Source organism: Charadrius vociferus, unplaced genomic scaffold (assembly GCF_000708025.1).
Source record: "Charadrius vociferus isolate BGI_N301 unplaced genomic scaffold, ASM70802v2 scaffold390, whole genome shotgun sequence".
Classification (NCBI taxonomy): Eukaryota; Metazoa; Chordata; class Aves; order Charadriiformes; family Charadriidae; genus Charadrius; species Charadrius vociferus.
The window spans coordinates 1,453,942-1,475,132 of NW_009646433.1; the positions used below are offsets into that span (position 1 = coordinate 1,453,942).

At 43.7% G+C, this 21,191-nt stretch overlaps 2 protein-coding genes across 2 annotated transcripts in view; one reads left to right on the top strand and one right to left on the bottom strand.

Annotated features, from left to right (window-relative positions):
- The window catches only part of PAPSS2 (3'-phosphoadenosine 5'-phosphosulfate synthase 2), a 26,874-nt gene extending 25,287 nt beyond the window's left edge, over positions 1 to 1,587 (top strand). Inside the window, exons 14-15 of the mRNA XM_009881672.1 lie at positions 587 to 816; positions 1,300 to 1,587. Coding sequence (XP_009879974.1) covers positions 587 to 816; positions 1,300 to 1,441 — 372 coding nt within the window. The 3' untranslated portion in view covers positions 1,442 to 1,587. The remainder of the gene's footprint in view (positions 1 to 586; positions 817 to 1,299) is intronic.
- Positions 1,588 to 6,105: 4,518 nt separating this feature from the next.
- On the bottom strand, positions 6,106 to 20,298 carry ATAD1 (ATPase family, AAA domain containing 1). The gene is made up of 9 exons (XM_009881524.1): positions 20,023 to 20,298; positions 18,272 to 18,370; positions 17,876 to 17,996; positions 16,039 to 16,239; positions 14,785 to 14,891; positions 11,774 to 11,863; positions 9,556 to 9,606; positions 6,989 to 7,125; positions 6,106 to 6,452 (listed from the first exon to the last, which is right to left on the bottom strand). Exons 1-9 carry the CDS (start codon positions 20,182 to 20,184, stop codon positions 6,332 to 6,334), a joined length of 1,089 nt encoding a protein of 362 aa, XP_009879826.1. The 5' UTR covers positions 20,185 to 20,298; the 3' UTR covers positions 6,106 to 6,331.
- Between the last annotated feature and the right edge of the window lie 893 nt (positions 20,299 to 21,191).

Below are 21,191 nucleotides of genomic sequence, written 5' to 3' on the forward strand. Positions count from 1 at the left end.
CCCGCAGCTTGCTGCAGCAGCCATCACCCGGCAGAGCTCGGCTCCGTGGGCTCCTGTGCTGTGTGCAGAGCCGGGGGAGAAAGGGACTAGAAACGGACTTTACCGCTGTGACCTTTTTCTCTCGAGCAAGGGTGCTCGTTTGTTTTCTCCCAGTGGTTTCCTTTCTGTCCCTAAATTGGTGGGATGAATCGAGTAGACTCTAAACCTCCCCTGAAGGAGGGAGGAGAGGGATACATGGGCAGCCTTGCCCGTGTGAGGCTCGAGGGCTGGCGGGCACTGTCTTTGCACATTCAAAATGCAAACCACTACCTCCCTTTGCTGCCAAATTGGAACAAGCCCAGTTCCCATCCCCAGTGTTTCCCTTGAAATACATGTCCTGAGGAGAACTGTGATGTTGCATCAGGTCCAAGTGGTGGAAAACGAGTCTGGGCAGCCTGATCGCTGTGAGAAACTGCAGCAAGGCTGCTGACGCGTCTCCTTCCTTCCTTCCTTCCTCCACGAGGCTCGCCAGGATCTCTTTTGGGGCCCAGGGCGGACAGCTCGGTTGCGGCTCAGCCCTCAGCCAGTGCTCCTTGTGTCTCTGCAGGTGCAGTGGCACTGCCGAGCTCGTATGATTGCCGGGGCCAATTTCTACATCGTGGGGCGCGACCCGGCAGGCATGCCTCACCCCGAGACCAAGAAGGACCTCTACGAGCCCACGCAGGGAGGGAAGGTCCTCAGCATGGCGCCGGGCCTCACCTCAGTGGAAATCATCCCCTTCCGGGTGGCTGCTTACAATAAACTGAAAAAGGCCATGGATTTTTATGACCCAAAAAGGTAATGCAGGCAGCAGGGTCGCTGTTCCTTCAGCCTATGCAGCGCGTGCGGTTTGCGATCGCCTCTGGTTTGCAGCTTGCCAGGGGAGAGGGAAGAGCAGTCGTCATTCCTCTTAAAGAGAGGAGTGGGGGAAGAACTGGTGAAATCCACCCCCTTTCCTCTCCAAGAGCTGGCACCAGGTCAAGGGTGGGTCGCGTGAAGCTAAAGATGCACCTTTGTAGCCACCAGGGAGGATAAGACACTTACAGGACTAAGTGGCAGTAGAAATAGAGCCTCTCGCAGCTGGAGAAGTATGTACAACTCCAGCTCCTCTCTAAAGAGCAACCCCAGTTTGCTGCCGATCGCAAACCCAGGCGTGAAGCCGCAGATGGGTGCTGCCAACACCGGGAGGTTTCCGACCGCGCGCTTGGCATGGCAGAAGAGCCACGCTGGGGACGACTTGGGCCGGTCGTGCTGATTTCACCCATCTCTGTTTTGCTGCAGGCACGACGATTTTGACTTCATCTCGGGAACACGCATGAGGAAGCTTGCTCGTGAAGGTGAAAACCCACCAGACGGCTTCATGGCCCCCAAAGCTTGGAAGATCCTAACCGAGTACTACCAGTCGCTGGAAAAAAAGAATTAACACTACTCCTCCTCCCTAGAAATACTTGTATTAAGAGTGAGCAATGATTGATTGATTCCCTATGACACAGATCAGTTACTTGGCATTTCCGATGCTCTGACTGGAGGATTTTCCTACCTGGGTCAGAGTGTTTTTTACTAATCAGAAATACTTTGAGACTGGTCCTTCTCCCCCTTGAAGCTGCTGGGAGTGTCCCCATGGAGCTGGAAGGGGGAGAGCAGCAGGCCTTTCGTTCCCAGCTGGGCGCGGCTGTGGGAAGCCCAGCACGGCCTCCGGACCGGTCCGTTGGATCATTTTGGTGCTGCCAGGGCTGCTCGCCACCCCTCTCCCCCGGTGCAGAGCTGGGACCTTGGCACCGGTGTAAAAACATGTCTGTCCCCGCACGGAGCAGAAATGAAGAAGTGCCTTTCCACTACCCTTCGCCTCGTGCTGCCCGAAGAGGCAGGAGCAGCTGCTAGAGCAAGGAGCGGTTGCTGCTGCTGGGGTGGAAAACAGGTACTTGATGCTGGGATCCAGCTGCTGCCCTCCAGGTTGTGCCTTAGACAATTTTTGCTAACAAACAGCAGGATTCTTTTTAATGCCCTTTTTTTTTTTTTTTTTTTTAAAAAAAAAAAAAAGGATTTTATTTTTTATTTTTAATCAGCCTTGGCCATCACCAGTTCCTTGTGGCCAACTCACTGTTGCTCACTGTTCTTCCTTGCTTCCTCCTGCCTGACCCCTCTGGTCAAAACAAAACCTGGGTTGAGCGTCACTGGTGCTCCAAGTTCAGCTTTCCCTGGGGCCTCTGCCGTGGCCGTCCCTGTGCCCACAGCCTGGTGGGCCCGTGGGCAGGGGAAGCTGTCCTGGGAGACACCATAAAGCTTGGCAGATCACCGAGAAAGCCCCGAGCGGCAAGCAGAAACTGGGGATGCTGTTATGTGCTTTCGTGGGTATCCTCCCACCTGGCAGGATTGGATTCCTGTTCCGTCTGCCCATGCTTTTCCCATCCCAAAGGCAAATTAAAGGCAAAACGGCAAAAATCACAGTGTGAGGTGGGTCCGAGCGGCTGTACCCCCTGAATCAGGTGAGAGATGGCTTGAGCGCTTGCCCTCATCTGTACCTGTAGCCCCCTGTGGGTACAGGTGACCTGGTTTTACTTTGTGGCCGCAGGCCGGTGACGCTGGCTCTGGCTGGGGGATGGTTGATGGGGCTGAGCCAAGAGACGGTGGCTGGTGCAGCTCCCAGCTCTGGCTGGTGGAAAGTTACTGCAGACCTTATCTTCTTTTTCCCTCCCTCCCCTCTCCCCGACATGGACTTTGCCGCTGCGCCTGAGGCTTTTCCGCTGACTGGCAGCTCTTGGGGTGACCGCAACACTGCAGCGTTACCTGGCCCCATCTGCGTCTCACCCCCAGCACGTCCCGCTGGGGCTGGTGCGTGTCTCAGTGCCTGCTGAGGTCTGAGCGTCGAGTCCTCGGCCTCCTGTGCCTCGGCCTCCTGCCTGCTGTCAGCGGAGGCTTCCCCAGGGCCACTGCTCAGCTGTGGAGGTTTTAGGGGTGCGGGGGTGGAAAAACCCATCTATGCACTTATTAGTTACTGCAAGAACCTGATTTGATGATTTTTGTACTCGTCCTTTTTAGTAGATGCCCCGGGACCGGTCAGAATGTGTTTCAAATGAAATGGCAATTGTGTTCTCCTCTTCAGTTTTAATGAATAATGGATCCACACTCAGTAAAAACAATCACCGCTTCTTCCTTTAACTTAAGATAGAGAATGACATCGCCAGCTAAAACCTGTTTTGCTGTGGCCACAGTACAGGGGCTGAGGCTACAGATGCCATTGGGAATACTTTTGGAAGAAGTTTTTTTTTTTTCATTTGTCAACTGTTTTGGGTTGGGTTTGGGTTTTTTTTTTTTCATTTTATTTTTTTTAAGTATTCAGAGCAAAGAGCCCAAATCCGTTATACCTCCAGAAAAATGCTGCCAGGCCCACAGCAGTAGCCGAAAGCGTGCTCGCGCCCGTGCCTTTTACACTCAGGCCCTCTGGCAGGGACCTGGAAGACAAAAGCAATACTCCCACTTCTGATCGCAATGTTCGTCATTTTTAGGTAGTAAAATAGTGCTGTTGCCACTCATCTTTTAAAATAATCAGACAGTTAAAAACCAACCAAACAAACAAAAACCCCTGCAGTAAATCCAAATGGTTACAGCAAAACACAAATGTTGTATTAGCCTTTTAAAGTATAGTAGCGTACTGATTACCTCTGATTAAAATTGAGTATGTGGACTAGGCTTTTTTTTATAGTGTATTTATTAAAGACATAAGACTGGAATTTGTACCTCAACTGATGCATCTCATGATTGGATATATTCTGAACTTGATACTCTGCTACAAAACACTCACTTTTAGTACAAATAAATATTTATACATGGAACTAACTCTCACTTTGCAATTTTTTTTTTTGGGGGGGTGGGGAGAATTACAACCACGTGGTTCATCTGGGGCTGCAACGGGCCTGTAGTGGTCGGAGCCCCCAAGTTCCAGCTGTGCGATGGCCGGCCAGGGAACCCCCTGTCCAGATGGAAACCTCAGCTCCTTTACCTTTTTGCTGTGAAACAAGTCGTGTTTCGCTGCACTGTTCCAGCCGCACAGTGCTCGAGCACCTCCTCGCTGCTAAAACCCTGCAGAAATAGGGGGTGATGCTGCTGCATCCCTTGGTCTCTTCCTAAAGGGGCTGTGGGTGTCGGAGAGCGCCGCAGCCCGCGCTTCCCGGCTCAGGGAAGTGATGTGGGGAGAGCTTGCGAGCCCTGCCAGCGTCTGTTGGGGTTTGTCCCTATTCCCATGCGCTGTTTGACGTTTCAACTTGCTGGAGGACACGCTTCACCCTCACTCTATTAAAACCAATTAAGGCGGCGTTCTTCCGCTGCCCGCGCTAGAGCTTTACCAAGTAGGACGAGCCGCGTTAACGGCACCAGCCTGGCATCTCTCAGGCGTTAACAACTACCACAAGGGGCCGGGAGAACTTTAGTCAGAGCAGGCACTGACAAAGAAGGGGAATAGCTGCAGAACTTCATCAGGCACCGGCGTAACCCAAACCTCCCGAGGAACCAGCTTCCAGGAAGTAGCGCTATTTGCATGTTTAGTTTTAAGGTTCGTCCTTGAAGTCGGGCTCTCCCAGAGCTCACAGTGGTTTACATCACTGCATTCTGCCCTGCCGCTAACGACATGACTTGTGGGATTAGCATATCCCAGACTTTTTAGATTCCCATAGCCCAGTATTTTCCGCCCTGCCAAATTTACTACCTCCTGGTGTTGGAGCATGAGGTCCAACACCTACCAGACTTCCCCCCGCCCACATCAAAAAGAAAAGCAATTATTAATAAAACCCCACAAACCAACCGTGTTTGGTACCCGCAAAGATTAAACTGGGTCAGGACACAACCCGTGTGCCAGAGGAAAGGACACCAGTGAGAAAGCTGCGGCCCAGGGAGATGGTCATCGGCACCTGATGCTGCCCGATGGCTGCCTCCAGCCCTCTTTATTTCACTTTGCTGCGTGTTGCGTTTTACATCGTTACCTCACTTTCAACACTTGCCTGCCATCGAGAGCGAGCAGTGCTGGGACGCAGCACACCGCCCCTTGGGTTCGAACAATTCCCATTACATATTTGTGTCGAATTAGGGCACAATTCATAAAATTATATGAAGAAAAAACAAGTTTTTCACAAACCTACTGACAATGACTTTACCGAAACACTGTTACCGCTTACATTTTTAACCCCTTTGCCTTTATCACGACATAACGTTACATGAATTTACCAAAACTGTTACCAGCAAGTACAGCAGAACATCGCTAAAACACATTTCTAAACCCAAACCCCATTCCCTTCTCTCCAGTTTTGCAGATCAGAGCATGTGACAGAGCACAACATCACAAAACATCCCCACCTCGTGCCTCAGAGCGTCGCGCGTGACGCTTCATGGGCTGCCGCCGCCACAGGGCAGCAGCGGGTCTTCCGGAGGAGATGAAATAGCAGCAAGCCCCTCCTTACAGCGCTTAATAGATCAGAAAGCCACAATTTCAGAGAGCTTATAATACGCGGGGCTTTATGAAAGACCAGTTAAGATTCTATTCTAATTACTCACATCAAGGAAAAAATAAAAATAAAACCAGCATTCATTTAAAAAGCCTCAAAAAAAAAGCAGAATTCATACAAAATGAAAAGTATTCAAACGTTTTTACAGTAGCTCACTACCTTTACTAAATGGCACTGGATTTCAAGTGGTCACGTGAAAGGAAAAATCAGTAACAGCTCAAGTTTTGCCGGCAAGTTATTCTAGAAGAAGCAGAATTTCTATCTTCGTATTTGCTGCTAAAAGGAAGGAGTAAATGTGGACTGAGTATCGACGGATCTTTTAATCTATACATCTTGTGATTTGGTTTGATTCTGTAAGTAGAAAAGATTTCCCATACTCAAGTTATCTACAGATTATGTCTCTCTCTCTATATATATATAAAAAAATGTGTGGATATATACATTTCATACATACACACACGCTCGTACGTATATACACACACCGGTGATGGATCATCTCCCGTCCGTGGCCGAACCCCCCCCAGGCCACATGGGAACCTGCTTTAAGGCTGCACAGTGTATCGATGGCGGGACAAGACACAGGCAGTTGCTCTTGGTCTGGGCTAGAATTGTTCCGCTTTGTGATCTACTGTTAACGCTTCTAGTTGCGCACGGCGAAATTTCAATAACTTAAGAATTTGTTGTACAAAAACGATTCCCGAAACAGAACTCCCTTATTTGAGGAACACCCCCGCTCCCACCCCCGGACATTGTTTTTGCTAGCTGATTATAGAAGTCAAGCTAAATCACGTCAGAAACGGCAAACGTGCTCTTTTGCCTTAATCTAAACTAACATGCATCAAAACGTTCTGCAGCGTGGCATCCTTCGATTTTCTCATCTTCTCAATCGCCCTGTGGAGATCCTGCTGCTGCACGGGCCGAATTTCATCTTCGTCGTGGCTTTAAAAAGGAAGAAAGAAAGAAAAAAAACCAAGGTAACGATTCAGGTGTTGCGTAACGGCTTTTCGAACAGCAAGAGGTAATCATTGCAAAGAGCAGCTCTGACACAGATCCCACGTTACACTGGGAACATGCCCCCTGTCCACACACGGACAGGAGATAATCAGAGGAACATCATAGCGAAGGGATTTTATTCCTGTGCAAGAGCGTTACCAGCACGTGAGCCTGGTGATATAGCGCAGTAATATCACCCTCGTGTTGGCTCGTGCCACCTCAAGCTTGATGCCTTGGGACAAACAGTCTTATTTTCACCATCACAATGAATAAAGGTAACCCATTTGTTGTTTTTTTTTCGTTGCGTAGCGGTGATTTGTCAAGAAAGAGAGAACTCCTGCTTTCTGTGATTCCCAGCCAGGTTTCCTAAACCTCTATGAATTTGCAATTCAAATCAGAAAATGCAAACTAATAATCGGGCAGCAAGAGCATTCGCGATGGCTGGTCAGCTATCATAACCAGACAAAATAAAAGACACATACGTCTCTTCTTCGCAGGCGGAATTAACATATTCCCTGACGCAGAGGAGCGCTGCATCCCGGCACATTTCTTTCAGATCGCTGCCCGAGAAGCCGTCAGTCTCTTTGGCAACCTCAAGGAGATCTACACGCCTGTCCACCTGTCGAAAAACAAAAAGGTCAGAGCGTGAAAACTCTGAGTCGCTTACTTTGTTCACCGAGGACAAGAAACGGCCACCTCTTGAGTATTTTTACCAGCCCTAAGAAGATCGTTTTCAGTCTTTTTTTTTTTTTTTTAAGAGCTAAAGGAAGATTGTTTTATTAACATACGCTTTGAACTCCCCAAGTAGTTCATTTCATTAAATGAAACTGATGCTTCATCTCGTAAAACTCTGCAGCTGATAAAAAAAACCCAACCAACCCAATAGGCGACCAAAAGCAAACCATCGTATCGGAATATTCTGTTACTGACAAAGCTCCCGAGCGGTTTTGGAAGCCTACCGGGTGGCAGAAACGCGATCACAGAAAAAAAACTACCCAGTTTCCCAAATGCCCACACAGGTTTCCTGCAACAGCACCGCTTTTTTTTGGTTAAAGTGCTCGATCAGCCCCTACGTGTATCTTTTTATCTATAGACAACGAACACTACCCAACGGGTCTCCTTTCACAGCCACAAACCCTTTTTTTCGTTATTTGAAAGAGCGCATTTTGTTTTCACCTTTTGACCAGTAAGGCAGCACGGCTGGAGAAAGTTCCCGTCACAATCGGGTTTTGTTGTTGCCACCTTTCAGCGCAGAAAAAGAACTTCAAAAGCCGTTATTCACCGTCTCAGCAACTCGGTTGTCTGCTGAGTTCCTGAATAACCCCTCCTGCTTCATACAACCACAAAATGGGGAACTTGGGAGGCAAAATAACGCGTCTAGCTCCCTGCACTGGATCAGGGCATTTTGTTTTCACCTTTTGACCAGTAAGGCAGCACGGCTGGAGAAAGTTCCCGTCACAATCGGGTTTTGTTGTTGCCACCTTTCAGCGCAGAAAAAGAACTTCAAAAGCCGTTATTCACCGTCTCAGCAACTCGGTTGTCTGCTGAGTTCCTGAATAACCCCTCCTGCTTCATACAACCACAAAATGGGGAACTTGGGAGGCAAAATAACGCGTCTAGCTCCCTGCACTGGATCAGGGACTGAACTCTTTCCAGCCAAGACCCTGTATTTATTCAGTCCGTTTACAGAACCTCTGATAACAGTCCCTTCCAGCACATTTCGCAACGCGTCAGGATTTTATTTTCAAAAAGGTAAAGCAGGTTTTCTCTCTGGAAAATTTTATTTGTTCAGCGGCGATCCACTACCAGATGCCTGATGCACCTTGCATTCTTCCAGGAGCCCATCGAGGTTTCTGCTGAAGGCCTTGAGGCCAAGGTGCTCCAACTGCTGAGGCAAAGGAGCCACAAGGTCCACCTGCGTGCAAGGGCCGGGTGGCTGCAGGTATCCTGGATAAACGTCTATTCTTTGGCATAACTCCCTAACAGCTCTTAAGAAAGAAATCCGAGCCTAAAATCACCACTCGCAAGAGACAGTTTAGTTTCTCTGAGATATTCTGCAAATAACTCCGTTCTTCCTCCACAACTCCTTTGGCATTTCATCTCTCTTCTGTTTTCACACCTATGTCTAGTATTTCGAAAAAAAGCCAACCTATATTCTAATCCTACACAAACAATCCAAAATGACCACTTGCAAAGCAACCTCCCCAGTATCGCCGCCATTCGCAGTGATGAGCTGTGATTTTTCTTAAAAAACGATAAGCTGTGATTTTTCTTTGAAAACGTAAGTTGGTTTTACTAAGGAATGCTATTTTTTAGGATAGACGTCAATCAAGAGACACTTTGCGACATTAACTTCAAGACAATGAGTGCTGCAGACTAAATTTGGCAGGAAGCTCCGATAATGCAGGTCCCGTATCCTGCCACCAGATGCTACCAGATGTGCTCAGAGCTACTCCTTCCCCTCATCTTGGAATGCAAATGCAGATGGCGACACGAACACCATACAGTATTAGTAACAACATCTATAGCAGCTTTCCTCTAAAGGAAAAACGAACTACGGATCAAAGTGCAAAAAGCAGCACTGCCAGAAAATGTCATTCCACCTTTCTTGACTTGAGCCAACAGACTGTACAGTTAAAAATTCAGTATCTCTTCTCCCTGCTTCATGATTTCTATCCCTGACCAAAGTGATTTCCAGACATGACTCACCTTCAGCATCTTTCGAGATAAACATATTATTTTGTTGCATAACAAGAAAATGGAGACAGAGAAATTAAGTCATTTTCCTCGGAGATGGTGATTCAGCACAAAATCCAAGACTGCTGCTCTGACTGAGGCTCACGCTTAAACCAGTAGGCAACTCTACTGCTTGAACTTAACGCCACACCTAAACCCGCAAAAGATTCCTAAGTTATACTCAGAAATACCCTGCCAGAGAATCTCTACCTTACTCCAAGAAAGTCAATTAGAGTTGTTTTCTACAACTCCAGAGCTTGCACTCATGAAAACAGTAACACAGCAAATCAACCATTAAGAGAAGTTTACTTACATTTTCATTTTTCAAAATCAGCTTCAAGATTGCTTCTCTTTGTTTCAGAGCCTTAAACAAAAGAGATTAAAGTTACCAGAGTGCAAAAATAAACACGTTGCAACATCTGTCTCAATTTTGCACTGTGGCTTTCAGTCACAGATTGGTGACACAAGCTGGTCCCTCACATGGGAGCGGTGATACACACTAAGGTAACCTACCTGATGGCAAATGACTCAGAAAAATGAGATTTTAGGGTAGTCTGACTCCAGGAGCATATGAAACTAAACATTTGAGCATATACACTTACACTAACTACAGCGAAAGGGGAAACGCACTGACATTTAGTCTTACTTGGCCCTAAGTGAAAGCAGCCATCTCCAAAGATTTCCCATCATCTTTAACGGAGGGCAGACTCACTAGATTTAAGGGATGCTTTCGATACTTTGCTAAATCAGATGAAGAGGATAAACTGTTCTGCTTTAAAAAAAAAAAAAAAATCAATGAATTTAATTCTACAGATGATGCTTGGGAAATTTTAAGCAATATAAATCACATACTGTGATAAGGTTACGGAAAGAAACAGTTAAGGCCTGTGAACGGCGAGGTGAAACACAGGCAGCAGAGACTGGGGTTTGTGTCTCCCAAAAACCAAACTTGTTCTAAATTCACTTTCATTGTTAAAAAGGGGAAAAAACTACCCCGTACATACACCGGCAGCTGAACGGTTGATACTCTGCCTCAAAAAAATACTTCTTCCCTTTCCCTCTGCCTGGCAGGTAATTTCTTAGGAGTAACTGCGGGCATTTTCATCTCAAATTTAGTTATAAAATCTGCAAGGCTTTAGCTACTCCACAGTGATGCCACCTGTGCCTACTTCCCATCCACAGCACAGAAATTACCTTGGCCCTCAATTAAAGAGTCATCAACAATCTTGGCTGTATCCCAAAGTACCACAGACAAGGCCAAGAGACAAGGGGTAACGATGACAGGGCTGTAGCGGGGTGAGGAAAGTTGTGGGCCTGTGCACTAAATGACACCTCCAGTTGTAATTCTGATCCTGGAAGAGGGAGCCAACCCCTGTACTACCCTGAGGCACTGTTACCGGTGGATAATTACCTCTTCTAATGATGGTTCTTGATAGAAAGACACAATAAAGTACTAAAATACACAACTTCAAGTTTTCCTCGAATTAGTAAGGAGTGAAGACGAGCAAGGTGTACGCAACCCTACGAGCAGGCGATGCAGACAAGCAGTGACTAGGGTAAAAAGGCTTTGTTTCGAAAAGCATCCACCCACAAGGAGTGAAAGCCGGTTCAAACAAGATAGGTCTGGGAACACGACTACTCTCTTGCACAATCAATGAGGGTTTTACTCCTCCAGTTTTGTCTCTAAGTTTCTGGAAAAAAAACCAAAAAACACAAACCAAAAATGAATAATGAAGGGTATTTCTGTAGCCAGAAGGGAATACTGACAACCACGACTGAACTCTTTATAATATTGATGCAACAATGTCTTGTGATATCGCTAAGTGTTCAAAGGTGACTAAGATACCTTGAAAAAGATGGCAATAGCAAAATTTACAACAAGGGTAACCTTGTGACGGCTGGCCTAATTGATAAAGACCTTAATTACTGCCTGTTTGGCATAAATCACAAGCAGAATAAAAGCAGTTTTTCGGACGGCTTGCTGCGCCCACCTGTGGAAAGACTGGAGCAGAATGTAGACTTTGATATGCAGATTTCATTCCCCCATTCTCGCCTTGAAAACTAAATACTGTGTATCCAGAAAGTATAAATGGTGGTCAATATGTACCTGCTTCTTGACATTATCTGGCTTGGGTGCTGCTCTCCCCAGTAGGCAAGTGTGTGCAGTCACTTTTGTGCTTTTTGGGGCTGTTTTCAAGTTAAAACTAAGCTCTTTCCAGAGTGCAGCATCTAAGCCGCTCCGTTCTTATAGGTGGAAGAAAATGGGTGTGAAGCTCTCAGAGCACATGGTGGTGTTTCAGATAAAAGACCCAAGGAACCCGGATTTCTGTGAGAAACTTCACCTTAAGAAGCCAAGTTATATATGTGCTTCTAAAAAACTAAACCCAGGTCAAAATAATACAGTACTACTTTGAAAAACAAACCAAAACCAAAGAACAAACAACCAGAGACGTGCATTTCCTGGCGGATAAGGCACCTGCCTGTAGCTCAGCCACTGGGCACACTTTTTGGGCAAACCCGGCATGACTTACAGGTTGGTTGATGTGAAAGCGGGTCGGCATTCTTCTCATGATTGCAGAGTCAAGGTCCTGAGGACGGTTGGTGGCTCCCATCACTATCACCTGTGTACACCAACAGAAGACACTAGTCAGCCCGAAACCGGCTGTTGAAAACACCACCGTATTGGGAGTTTCCAAACCAAACACGTGACTCTTCCACGCTTTATCAAGAACATCAACATTTCAAGAAGTTACACAAGGTTTCTTGATAGGGATTTCGGCAACTGGATTTAAACAGGCAGCTTCACATTGGTACCACCGTGTACCAGATTTTTACATTACTCTGAAGACTTCTGAGCCCAATTCGAAAGTTCAAACTCTAAGCAGTAACCCCAAACTTCTGCTCTTAAGTCTTGGCGATGTCTCCTTAGTTCCTGGTGGTCTGGAAGGAGCTTGAAAGCAGATGTTTTGATAAGGTACTAAAAAAATGTGCCATTTTTGTGCTGTGTTGAAAAAAGGCAATCAGTTCACCAGAACAACCAAACTGGCAGCTTTTGCACGCCCTAAAATGCTGTTTCTTTTTTTTTTTTAAGCATTAAGAAGCAGCATTAAAAGTCAATGAGAACCTATATGCACGGGTATACCGTAACAGCAGTGCATTAGATGTGCACAAGCCAAGTTCAATACAAGGCGAGTATTTACCTCACGTAACCGCGTTCCAGTTATTAGTTTAAGAACAAATTTACTTCCCATTCACATCAGCCTTGTTTTCTCATTTGTTATTGTAAGTTATGTACATTGTAAATACCCAGACACGAAAAGTGAAAAATGTCAGGAAAATTAATCTCCTATCAAATACGGTTTCCTGACGTGCTTCTGGTCTTTTGTCCCGAGTCACTGTTCCGCAGCCAGCCCTGGCAGCTCCCGCAGCCCCTGACCAGGCTGTGCTGTGTGTCCCGCAGCAGAGTCACCCTGCCACCTAGAGGCTTAATTATACGGTGGCAAATGGCTACGCACACACAAAAAAAAATAATAAATAAATATCCAGAAGGCGCATTTTTTGGCCAGGGCTCTTCCGGCAGCCTTCAGCTTCTAGAAAGCGTTATGCCCTTGCACCAAACACACGCCGACATTTGGCTGAGCTGCCTCTTGCAAAGATGCATCGCTGTCCCCACGCCGTGCTTCTCTGGGCTTCATCAAGGCGCAACATTGGACCCGAAGCGTTGCTTCCCTCTGTGCTAGCGGAGCTGAGGAGCCTTCCCAAAACCGGCTTTGTCTGCAGGTTCTGGGAACTCAGCACCCTCCCAAGGCAGCGGTACAGGGCTTCCAGGCTTGAACTGTCTCTTCAAGCAGCACAGCTCTGTTTCCCAGGCGCTGCGCCCCAAGCCCCTGCCGGACTCAAGACTATATCCTCGGCAGGGTTAGCCCAAAGCTGAACATGCCTTTCAGCTGCAATCAACACAGGAACAAAGAACACTCATCACAATGCTTATTTACAATTTCCTCCGAGCATTTGGAATTTTTGTCACCTTAACAAAAGTCAAATTTAATCCTTATTCAAAGGAAATTTGTTTGGCTCCCAAGTAAACACCTGTAATTAACTAAAGAGCCCAGCAAGCTGGCTGTCAAAAACTGAGACAATGCAAATGTCAAAACCATTGCTTAAAGAACACTTCCTGAATTGCAATGACAACTCGGAAAAGAGCCTGAAATACGGTATTGAAACAAAACACTAGTTATGAAAAGTTTGAATTTCCATCTTGCCATGTCTCCAGCCAATTGTTTGCCATCGCATTTTACTTCGGCGCGGCTCCCTACCCTGCAGAGGCATAGGAGTAAGGGACAAGAGTGACTCGTTCAGGCTCCGCATGCTGAACTCAAGAGATGGGTAAGACCACATATTGTCTCAAAGCAGGGAATGGACAATTTGACTTGCTCCAAGAAGTTGTTGGCGTATTGAGGAAAAAAAGATAATACCTTCAAACACTGGAAGAAATGTGTGCTTGCAAGATCGTATTAGCTTCCAGTTAAATATTCATACTGTTGGCCTCTTATTAATGGTAAGCAAACACTCTGCTTTCAAGCCCCTCAGTATACATATTGACTGTGTTCTAATCAGTTTTTAAAAAAATCAACTGAAAAAAATCTTTAGCACAAGCCTGAGAGAGGAAGAAAAGCAGATTTTTACAAAGAAAGAATTAATGGAGGTCAGAGCATCAGAACCCATTCACAGAAAAATATAGAATTAAAAGGCTGAAAAATTTAAAATTGGAGAATAAACATCCTTTTCAAAGGCCTTAAAAAGATTGCTCCAGGTGACAGTTCAGAAACACACCAAGCAGGCTTTCATCTATGCTACATTCAAGTCATTTATTTCATAAATGTTTTTTGTTTGTCGTTTTTGCAGCACCAGCAGCTTCGCATATTTTTTTTTCTCCAAAATACAGTATTTCTGTTCTGAGATTATGGGAAAGGAGAGAAGCGCACAGGAATAACGGGACGGAAGCACAGTTCTGTTTAACAGAATTTGTCTTTTGATAACATCAATGCCTCTACCCTTTCAGATTAACTCCGGAGTCTAGTGCTTGTCAAATGCTAGTCCAACGCTTTTCCGGAAACAAACCAACCAACCTGCAATTGGAATGAATACTCAGATCTTTCAATACGTTTCCTGAAATCAAAGAGTCACTTCACCTGAAGTAAATATCCTTGACTAAATGTTTTTCAAAACAGTTTAAAAAGTCCCAATTTTGGCAGCTCAAACTATACAGCTGTATTATTGAGACTTAAGTTGCTTCTGAAAATAACAGCTCTTAATTTAAACCAAAATACCTACAAAACCAGTCTTCTCAAGAAGAAAAATGATCTATTAATATAACTCATCTCATTCCCATAATATATTGGTAATCACTAACTCTGACAGGTACAGAAGCTCTTTTGGCTATTACTACTACATGCAATCTGCTATTCTTCCCAAATGGCTCAATGCACAATAAGCGAGAGGGAAGAATCACGTTACTTTTCCTGAAATCCTTAGTACTTACTTGGCAGTTATAATCAGTGTCCAGTCCATCCCACAGGCTCATGAACTGAGCTTTCATCATAGCTGTAGCTTCATGGTCAGAACTCGACCGACTTCGTAAGAAGGAATCTGTATTAAAGGGTTCAGTAAAGCAGTTTACTTTCAATCCTGCCATAGAAACCATGCTGTTTGATTTCTTGTGTGCAGACCTGTGCTGTTCTCTGTCTTATAAACACATTTTTTCATAAACATTGTCAACAAACAAAAAACAGTTCTCACGATGAAGAACAGGAAAGTGGAATCTCACCACATTTTTAAGCACATCTTTCAAATCACACTACACGAGTATGTACCTATCACATGAGACTGTCCCAAATCTTACACTCCAAATTTTTCGCTTTCCTGAATTCATGGGAAGTATAACTTTCACCTTAGTTTCTCATGCAATTTCTCATGGAAATGTCCAGAGCCTGGCAAGCTAGAAGACACCAAAGCACAGGAGAACAGCAAGCTGCAAGACTGACATAAAGTAGGCTATATACTTTGTCACGCAGAGGTCTAACCCTGATAGTAGTTGTCTAAAGAATTTCCAACAGCTGGAAAACCACCACATTTTCCATACTATACAAGGATCAAAAGAACATAGCCCCTTCATAAACTTAAACTGTGGAAACAGTAAAAGTTTTGCCAGGCTCTGTTTCTGCACACCGTATAACTCGCTCCAAGAAGTGCCAGTGCTATGAGACAATGAGCAATTTTAACTAAACTGCTCCAGTTCACAGGGACTTAAAACACTGATGTGGCAAGTCGAAATGCACTGTACAACTGGCACCTTCGATGTCCTCCTAGCTGTCCTCCTCCTACATCTTCAGCCTTATTAAACTATTATTCCTGAGCTCTCCTAAACCCATATTTTATTTTCCATTATGTGCCCTCACTGCAGAAGCGTTGAAGTGTATTTGGTGATGGGTTTGCTGAATAAGTAGCTCCCTTGACAGAAGAAAAGCGTTCCTCGTGAACCCCCTCTTCCCAACCAAAAATAGGCAGCAACTTGTTCTACTTGTCATTTCCTCCACTATCATGAGGAAGAAATGCACTGGTTTTCCTAATTTGCCACCATTACTTTACAATACTATTTATACTACTAAACCTTGTTCCGTTATCTCTCTTTTTAAGGAAAAGGTGACAGTAGAACAATATACCCATCAACTTGAACCTACAGTTTAATGTCACTCTGCTATGGTTACTTACAAAGAAAGATAGATTTTTTTTTTACCTATTTCGTCGATAAAAATGATGGATGGTTGGAGCTTTACAGCAAGGGAGAAGACAGCAGCCGCCAGTTTTTGAGACTCTCCATACCATTTGTCCGTCAGTGTTGAAGGCTGGAGATTAATAAATCTACAACCTGCTTCCTTTGCTGTAGCTTTGGCAATCAGCGTCTTGCCACAACCAGGAGGGCCATAGAGAAGTACTCCTGAAAAAGAAACGGCATTCATGCTCTCTGGCCTCTGTACAGAAAACACGCTTTGGTATGACAGACCTGATAGTGTGCAGGCTTGTATTTTATCCAAGTTTTAAAAGATAAGAAACCAAGTTACACAGTGTTCCATCAAATCAAATACAGAGTTATTTAAGATATCCTTATTATAAAATTAAAGCTAAGACTATCTAAAAACACGTATGGTGAAATTGAAAGGAGACGTTTGTCTGAAAGATGACTGTTTTATTAGTGAGACTATTACAGTTACATAAAACTAAAACCGTATTTATTTCCTCTAAACACTTGACAGGCCTTGTTAATAGACAGTTTCAGTCTTGCTAATAAAATTTAGCACAGAGAGAGGAGAAGAAAAAAAAAGGAAAAAAAAAGGAGCCCACGAACATTTTAAATTACCCACAATTAAATATGACATCTCATATTTTTAAACATCTCATAGTGAAAGAATTCACAGACGTGTTTTTCTAACATAGTTGTAAAGAAAACAATTTAAAGAAAAAAAATTAAGTCAAACAAGCCTGAAACACAGAGAATTACTAGGGGTTTTTTCTGTTTATGTGACTGATGACCACAAACAAAATTACTCTGAAGCAATGACTTCCTACTAACACACAGCGCAAGCCACTAATAAAACTGTGGAGCTTGCTCTATATGGAAAGTCTGCTTTAAAAAGATAAATAAAAAATAATTTTTTCCTTCAGCTTATTAGATCATGACATTAGAGTAATTTTCCAGACAGTTTCAATTTGTGACTTAAGCAGAAAGTAGCTTGGAAAAACCAAACCAGTTACAAAAGTGCTTCATTTTCCACCGTTTAGGACACGAAAATAAGATGGTCAAAGATACAGGCACTAATTAATAGTTTACAGAGAATTTTCAGCAGACAATATTCCAGGGATCAGAGCAGTAAAGATAAACTTTGGTATTTTCCCCAACATTTTAGGTTTAAATTCTGCTTGCTTGCAGTAGCATACAGCAAATATGGCTGTAAGGATTCCAGCAGAGAGAGTCCAACTTCTCTTTTACTGTTGGAAAGTTAATTTGTCACCCGCCAGTTTCCTTACTGCCTCAATACTGTGCAACTCAACTCCAGAGAAAAATCAAGGGATCTCCAGAATAAAAATGGGATCTCTGTCTCTTTGAATGACTGGAATTTCTAGGACTAGAACAGAGATGTCTGCAAGATTAGCTTAGGTTGACGTCTCAAGTTTATACAGTTCTTGACACTGCAGAAACATTAACCAAGCGTACAAAGCTGTACAGCAGAGTTATAGCTCACCTCTGCCAAAGGACAAGACGGAGTATAAGAAAAGAAAAAAATCGACAATTTAGGCAGTTAAAAATGCAGGCTACACAGATTAGTGCACCAAAATGTACTATCACTAATTGAAAAGAAATTATTACTTCATTATTAAAACGAAACTTATTCACTGGAACTTGATTGCACGGCAAGAGAAGAGGAAAAACCTGAGGATTTTCCCTGGCATCAGTCCTAATGGTTGCATTTTGGACTGGGAACCCACTTCCTCTTTCCTTTCTGGGTAATTGTAACCTTTTTTTAGTTTTTCTTTTTTTAATATCAACATATAAATCTGTAACTGTTCCTTCCTACCTTTTGGTGGCTGTAAGAGCCTGGAATTCTCAAACAAGTATTTCTTCTTGATGGGCAAAATGACAGTGTCTTTCAAATCTGTAATAACATCATCTAAGCCTGCTATATCACTCCAGGTTACCTAACAGGGAAAGATAGTGTTAGAAATTATCATCGTAGTCTCTGCCAACAAAAAGTATCAACAAGCTTAAAAGCAGTGCAAGGCCTCAAAAATAAAAAAGTCATTAAAAAAACCTCCACTCTCAACACTGCAATTTTAGTTCTAAATTACAGAAATATTTTTTATGTATTTCCATAGACACATATACGAGACAAATAATGTCATCCAAAGTCAGAATCAAGATCTTCCACGTCTGAAGTGCCTTCATTGGAGTAGCATGGAAAAGAGTTTCTTACATGCATGCTAAGCGGGTCTACGAGATGTGCAGCAATACTCATTTCGTACTCAGTAAGCTTGACATTTTTCACTCCAATTTGCTTCATTAGTTTTTCAGCCTGGGGGAAATAAAACGCCAATAAAATCAGAGAAAGAAATTGAATGCTTAATTCAAAAACTAGTTTTTAAAGAACAGTTATTTTGAGTCTGAAAAGCTTCTCCGTAAGCCATATCTGAAAAGAGGTTAAATCTTTCTGAAGTAGAAGGTTCTGCTATTTCCTAATGACTTGCTGTCACTTGAGTGAAACTAAGTCATATGCCTCAGTTCCCATCAAATAAGTGGCACACCAGCCCTCCCACCCTCAAATTCACAAGTCATACATTATGACCTGAAAAGCAACCAAAATAAACATTAAAACACGGAGTCTGCTGTTCAGAACAGTCCAAAATAATTGCCATAATCTCTACAGGAATTTCAAAGTTGATACAGGTATGTTATACATAAAAGAAAAAAAAAAAAAGCCCATAAAGTTGTTATAAACTTTGTACGGGATTCAGATGAAAAGCCTGAAACTTGCTATTAAATAGAACTCTAGAGATCTTTCATGTGCTTAATTACCTTCATTCAGAACACAGCAAATAATGAACACACTTTATCGGGAGATATAATTGTGTTATTATAAAGACCACGTCCCCCCCAAACCTCCACAGAACTATATCAAGGAGATTAGTATACTTTTAATGAGAAAAAAAAAAAAAAAAAGATAGTTCACAGAAGCCTGTCATTTTTTAATACATATTCAACGTTTTCTTTTTCCCAATTTAAAAGGAAAAGTCATTTGGTGTGTCAACACACTTTCACAATTCAGCTTCTCTTTATACTCAAGCTTGCGGTTAAGTCTGACATGCTTTTGGGATATTGCAACCTCTTATATAATACCTGGCACTAGCACAGATTGCAAAAGCCAATTTTTAAAGCGGGGCCAATTTTTTAACTAAAGATTTCATTAAAAAAAAAAAAAAGGCAAACCCACCCAAAACCAGAAATAGGTTGCTCAAAAGTGCTGTTTGAATCTGTGAAATTTGTGTCAGCCAGAAAGCAACAAAAAAAAAAAGTTGCAACATTTCCTTCAATACTTTCCAAAGGAAACATTTAACTTTTGGTTTTGAAATGGACCTAAATCTTTTCCCAGCGCATTAACCCCCATGAATCATTCTAGCTCAACATAAGGAATGAGGCTTTTCACGTTTTTTCTCCCCTTTCCAGGGCATTCTGACTGCTGCTGGAGGTGGGGGAAGAACAGAGGAAGAGGGACAAAGTAACTACAGTCTCTGCCTCTGCCATTAAGTTGCCAAAAAGCATCAGAGAATTAAGCTATTTCTGCTGAGGGTTTCAAAAAGCAACCAAGAGACTGACGAGAGCATTATTTAACTCGACTGCTGCTTAGCAAAGTTGTCAGAAGCAGAAACGGCACTGGGACCACACGCTTGCAGATAATTAGAGACAACATTGCGCTCCAGTTCAACAGTTTTTCCACCACTTCAAGCTAGAAATGTTAACTTGTTATAAAATGTAAGCACTGAAAACGCTAACAGCCTAGATCCTGAGATTTACTAAAAAATAATTCGAGGGTTTTTTGATTATTCCACATGCTTTTGCCAATTATTTCGTTGGTTATTGCAAGCCCAGCTTTCAGTTAGCAGATTTCTCTGTGTGAGTGGTAACGAACAAGACAGCCTTTCACAGAAATATTTATGAACAAAATCCTACCTGTTTCTGAGCTTCTACTTTTTGCTTTCTGGTTGGATCGATGGCATCAACCATCCATTTAATGGTAAAATATGTCACAGCACCAAATATGGTTAAACGAAAAATTAATCCAACCACTTCGTTCCGGCTCAAGGGACGTGAAAATGCTTCGGCATGAACCATTTTGCCTCTCAACACTAAATGTGAAAAAGCACAGGGAGGGACAGAAAGAAAGAAAATTAAAGCTGAGAAAACACCTGCCTTATATTTAAACACTGTTTTATAAAAACTATTTCCCATGCACACAGTGGGCATAAAGTTTACCGCGAAGTTATAATGAAATATCTCAACAATAGTACAACCCCAACATATCAAACTGCCCGAGATTAAAGCACGCAGCGCTGAGTGTAACGATGGTTTCATTTCCACTTTCAGTAAGCAGAGAAGAAATGGCAGCAACAATGGGGCTTTACTTCCTGACTGACTACATGCAAAAAAAGTCCCTATTTCGCTCTTCCCTCAAGAAACCTGCGTTTCTTTCAGCTGTACAATAATACCCTAATAAAGTAATAAAGATTACTTTATTTCAGTGCCAAGTTTACATTCCCATTAAGACTGACATTTTGTGACTGTTACCGACCTCAGAATGCTAAGTCATGGAGGCAAAGATAACTACATTATTTAAACAGGGAGTTCTTTTCCCTAAGAGGAATTTTAAGGGAAAGGCACCCAACTGCCACATTAAGGACCGATCGACGACTTGTATTTGAATAAAATGAGGTTAAGAGCTGGAGCCTACACCCAGCAGAATACATTTTGAGTTATTAATAACCCTGGAAAACTGAAAATGCTGTATGTGGCACACAGCTATCAAGGGAAAAGGCTGGCTGCTGTACCAGCCCAGAAAGTACAGCACCTTCAAGTTAAGTGAGCGTGTGCTGCAGAGAGAAATAAATCTCTTCCTAAAACACTGAAAAAATGACTTAGAAAATCAGGGCCCTCTTTCCCCAGTCTACTGTCTCCTCAACTTGGCGGGGTTTCCCCTTGAGAAGCCCCAACGCTCTCCTCGTTCACTGCCCGCTCTCCCCGCTCGCAAGGGCAAAAATCGGTGGCAAGTGCTCTGGCAGCCTGCGAGGCTCCCTGGCCTGTCTGCCAACTGAGCTGGCGGCCAGGGAAAAGCCAGGCGACCT

What these genes read in the sequence shown, in the direction of transcription:
- ATAD1 (XM_009881524.1), bottom strand. Translation starts at nt 20,184, where the DNA reads ATGGTTCATGCCGAAGCATTTTCACGTCCCTTGAGCCGGAACGAAGTG. An exon ending in ACACTGATTATAACTGCCAA is followed by an intron (nt 11,864 to 14,784) that starts GTAAGTACTAAG and finishes TGGTGTACACAG; the next exon opens with GTGATAGTGATGGGAGCCAC. An exon ending in TCCGCCTGCGAAGAAGAGAC is followed by an intron (nt 6,453 to 6,988) that starts GTATGTGTCTTT and finishes TCCTTTTTAAAG; the next exon opens with CCACGACGAAGATGAAATTC.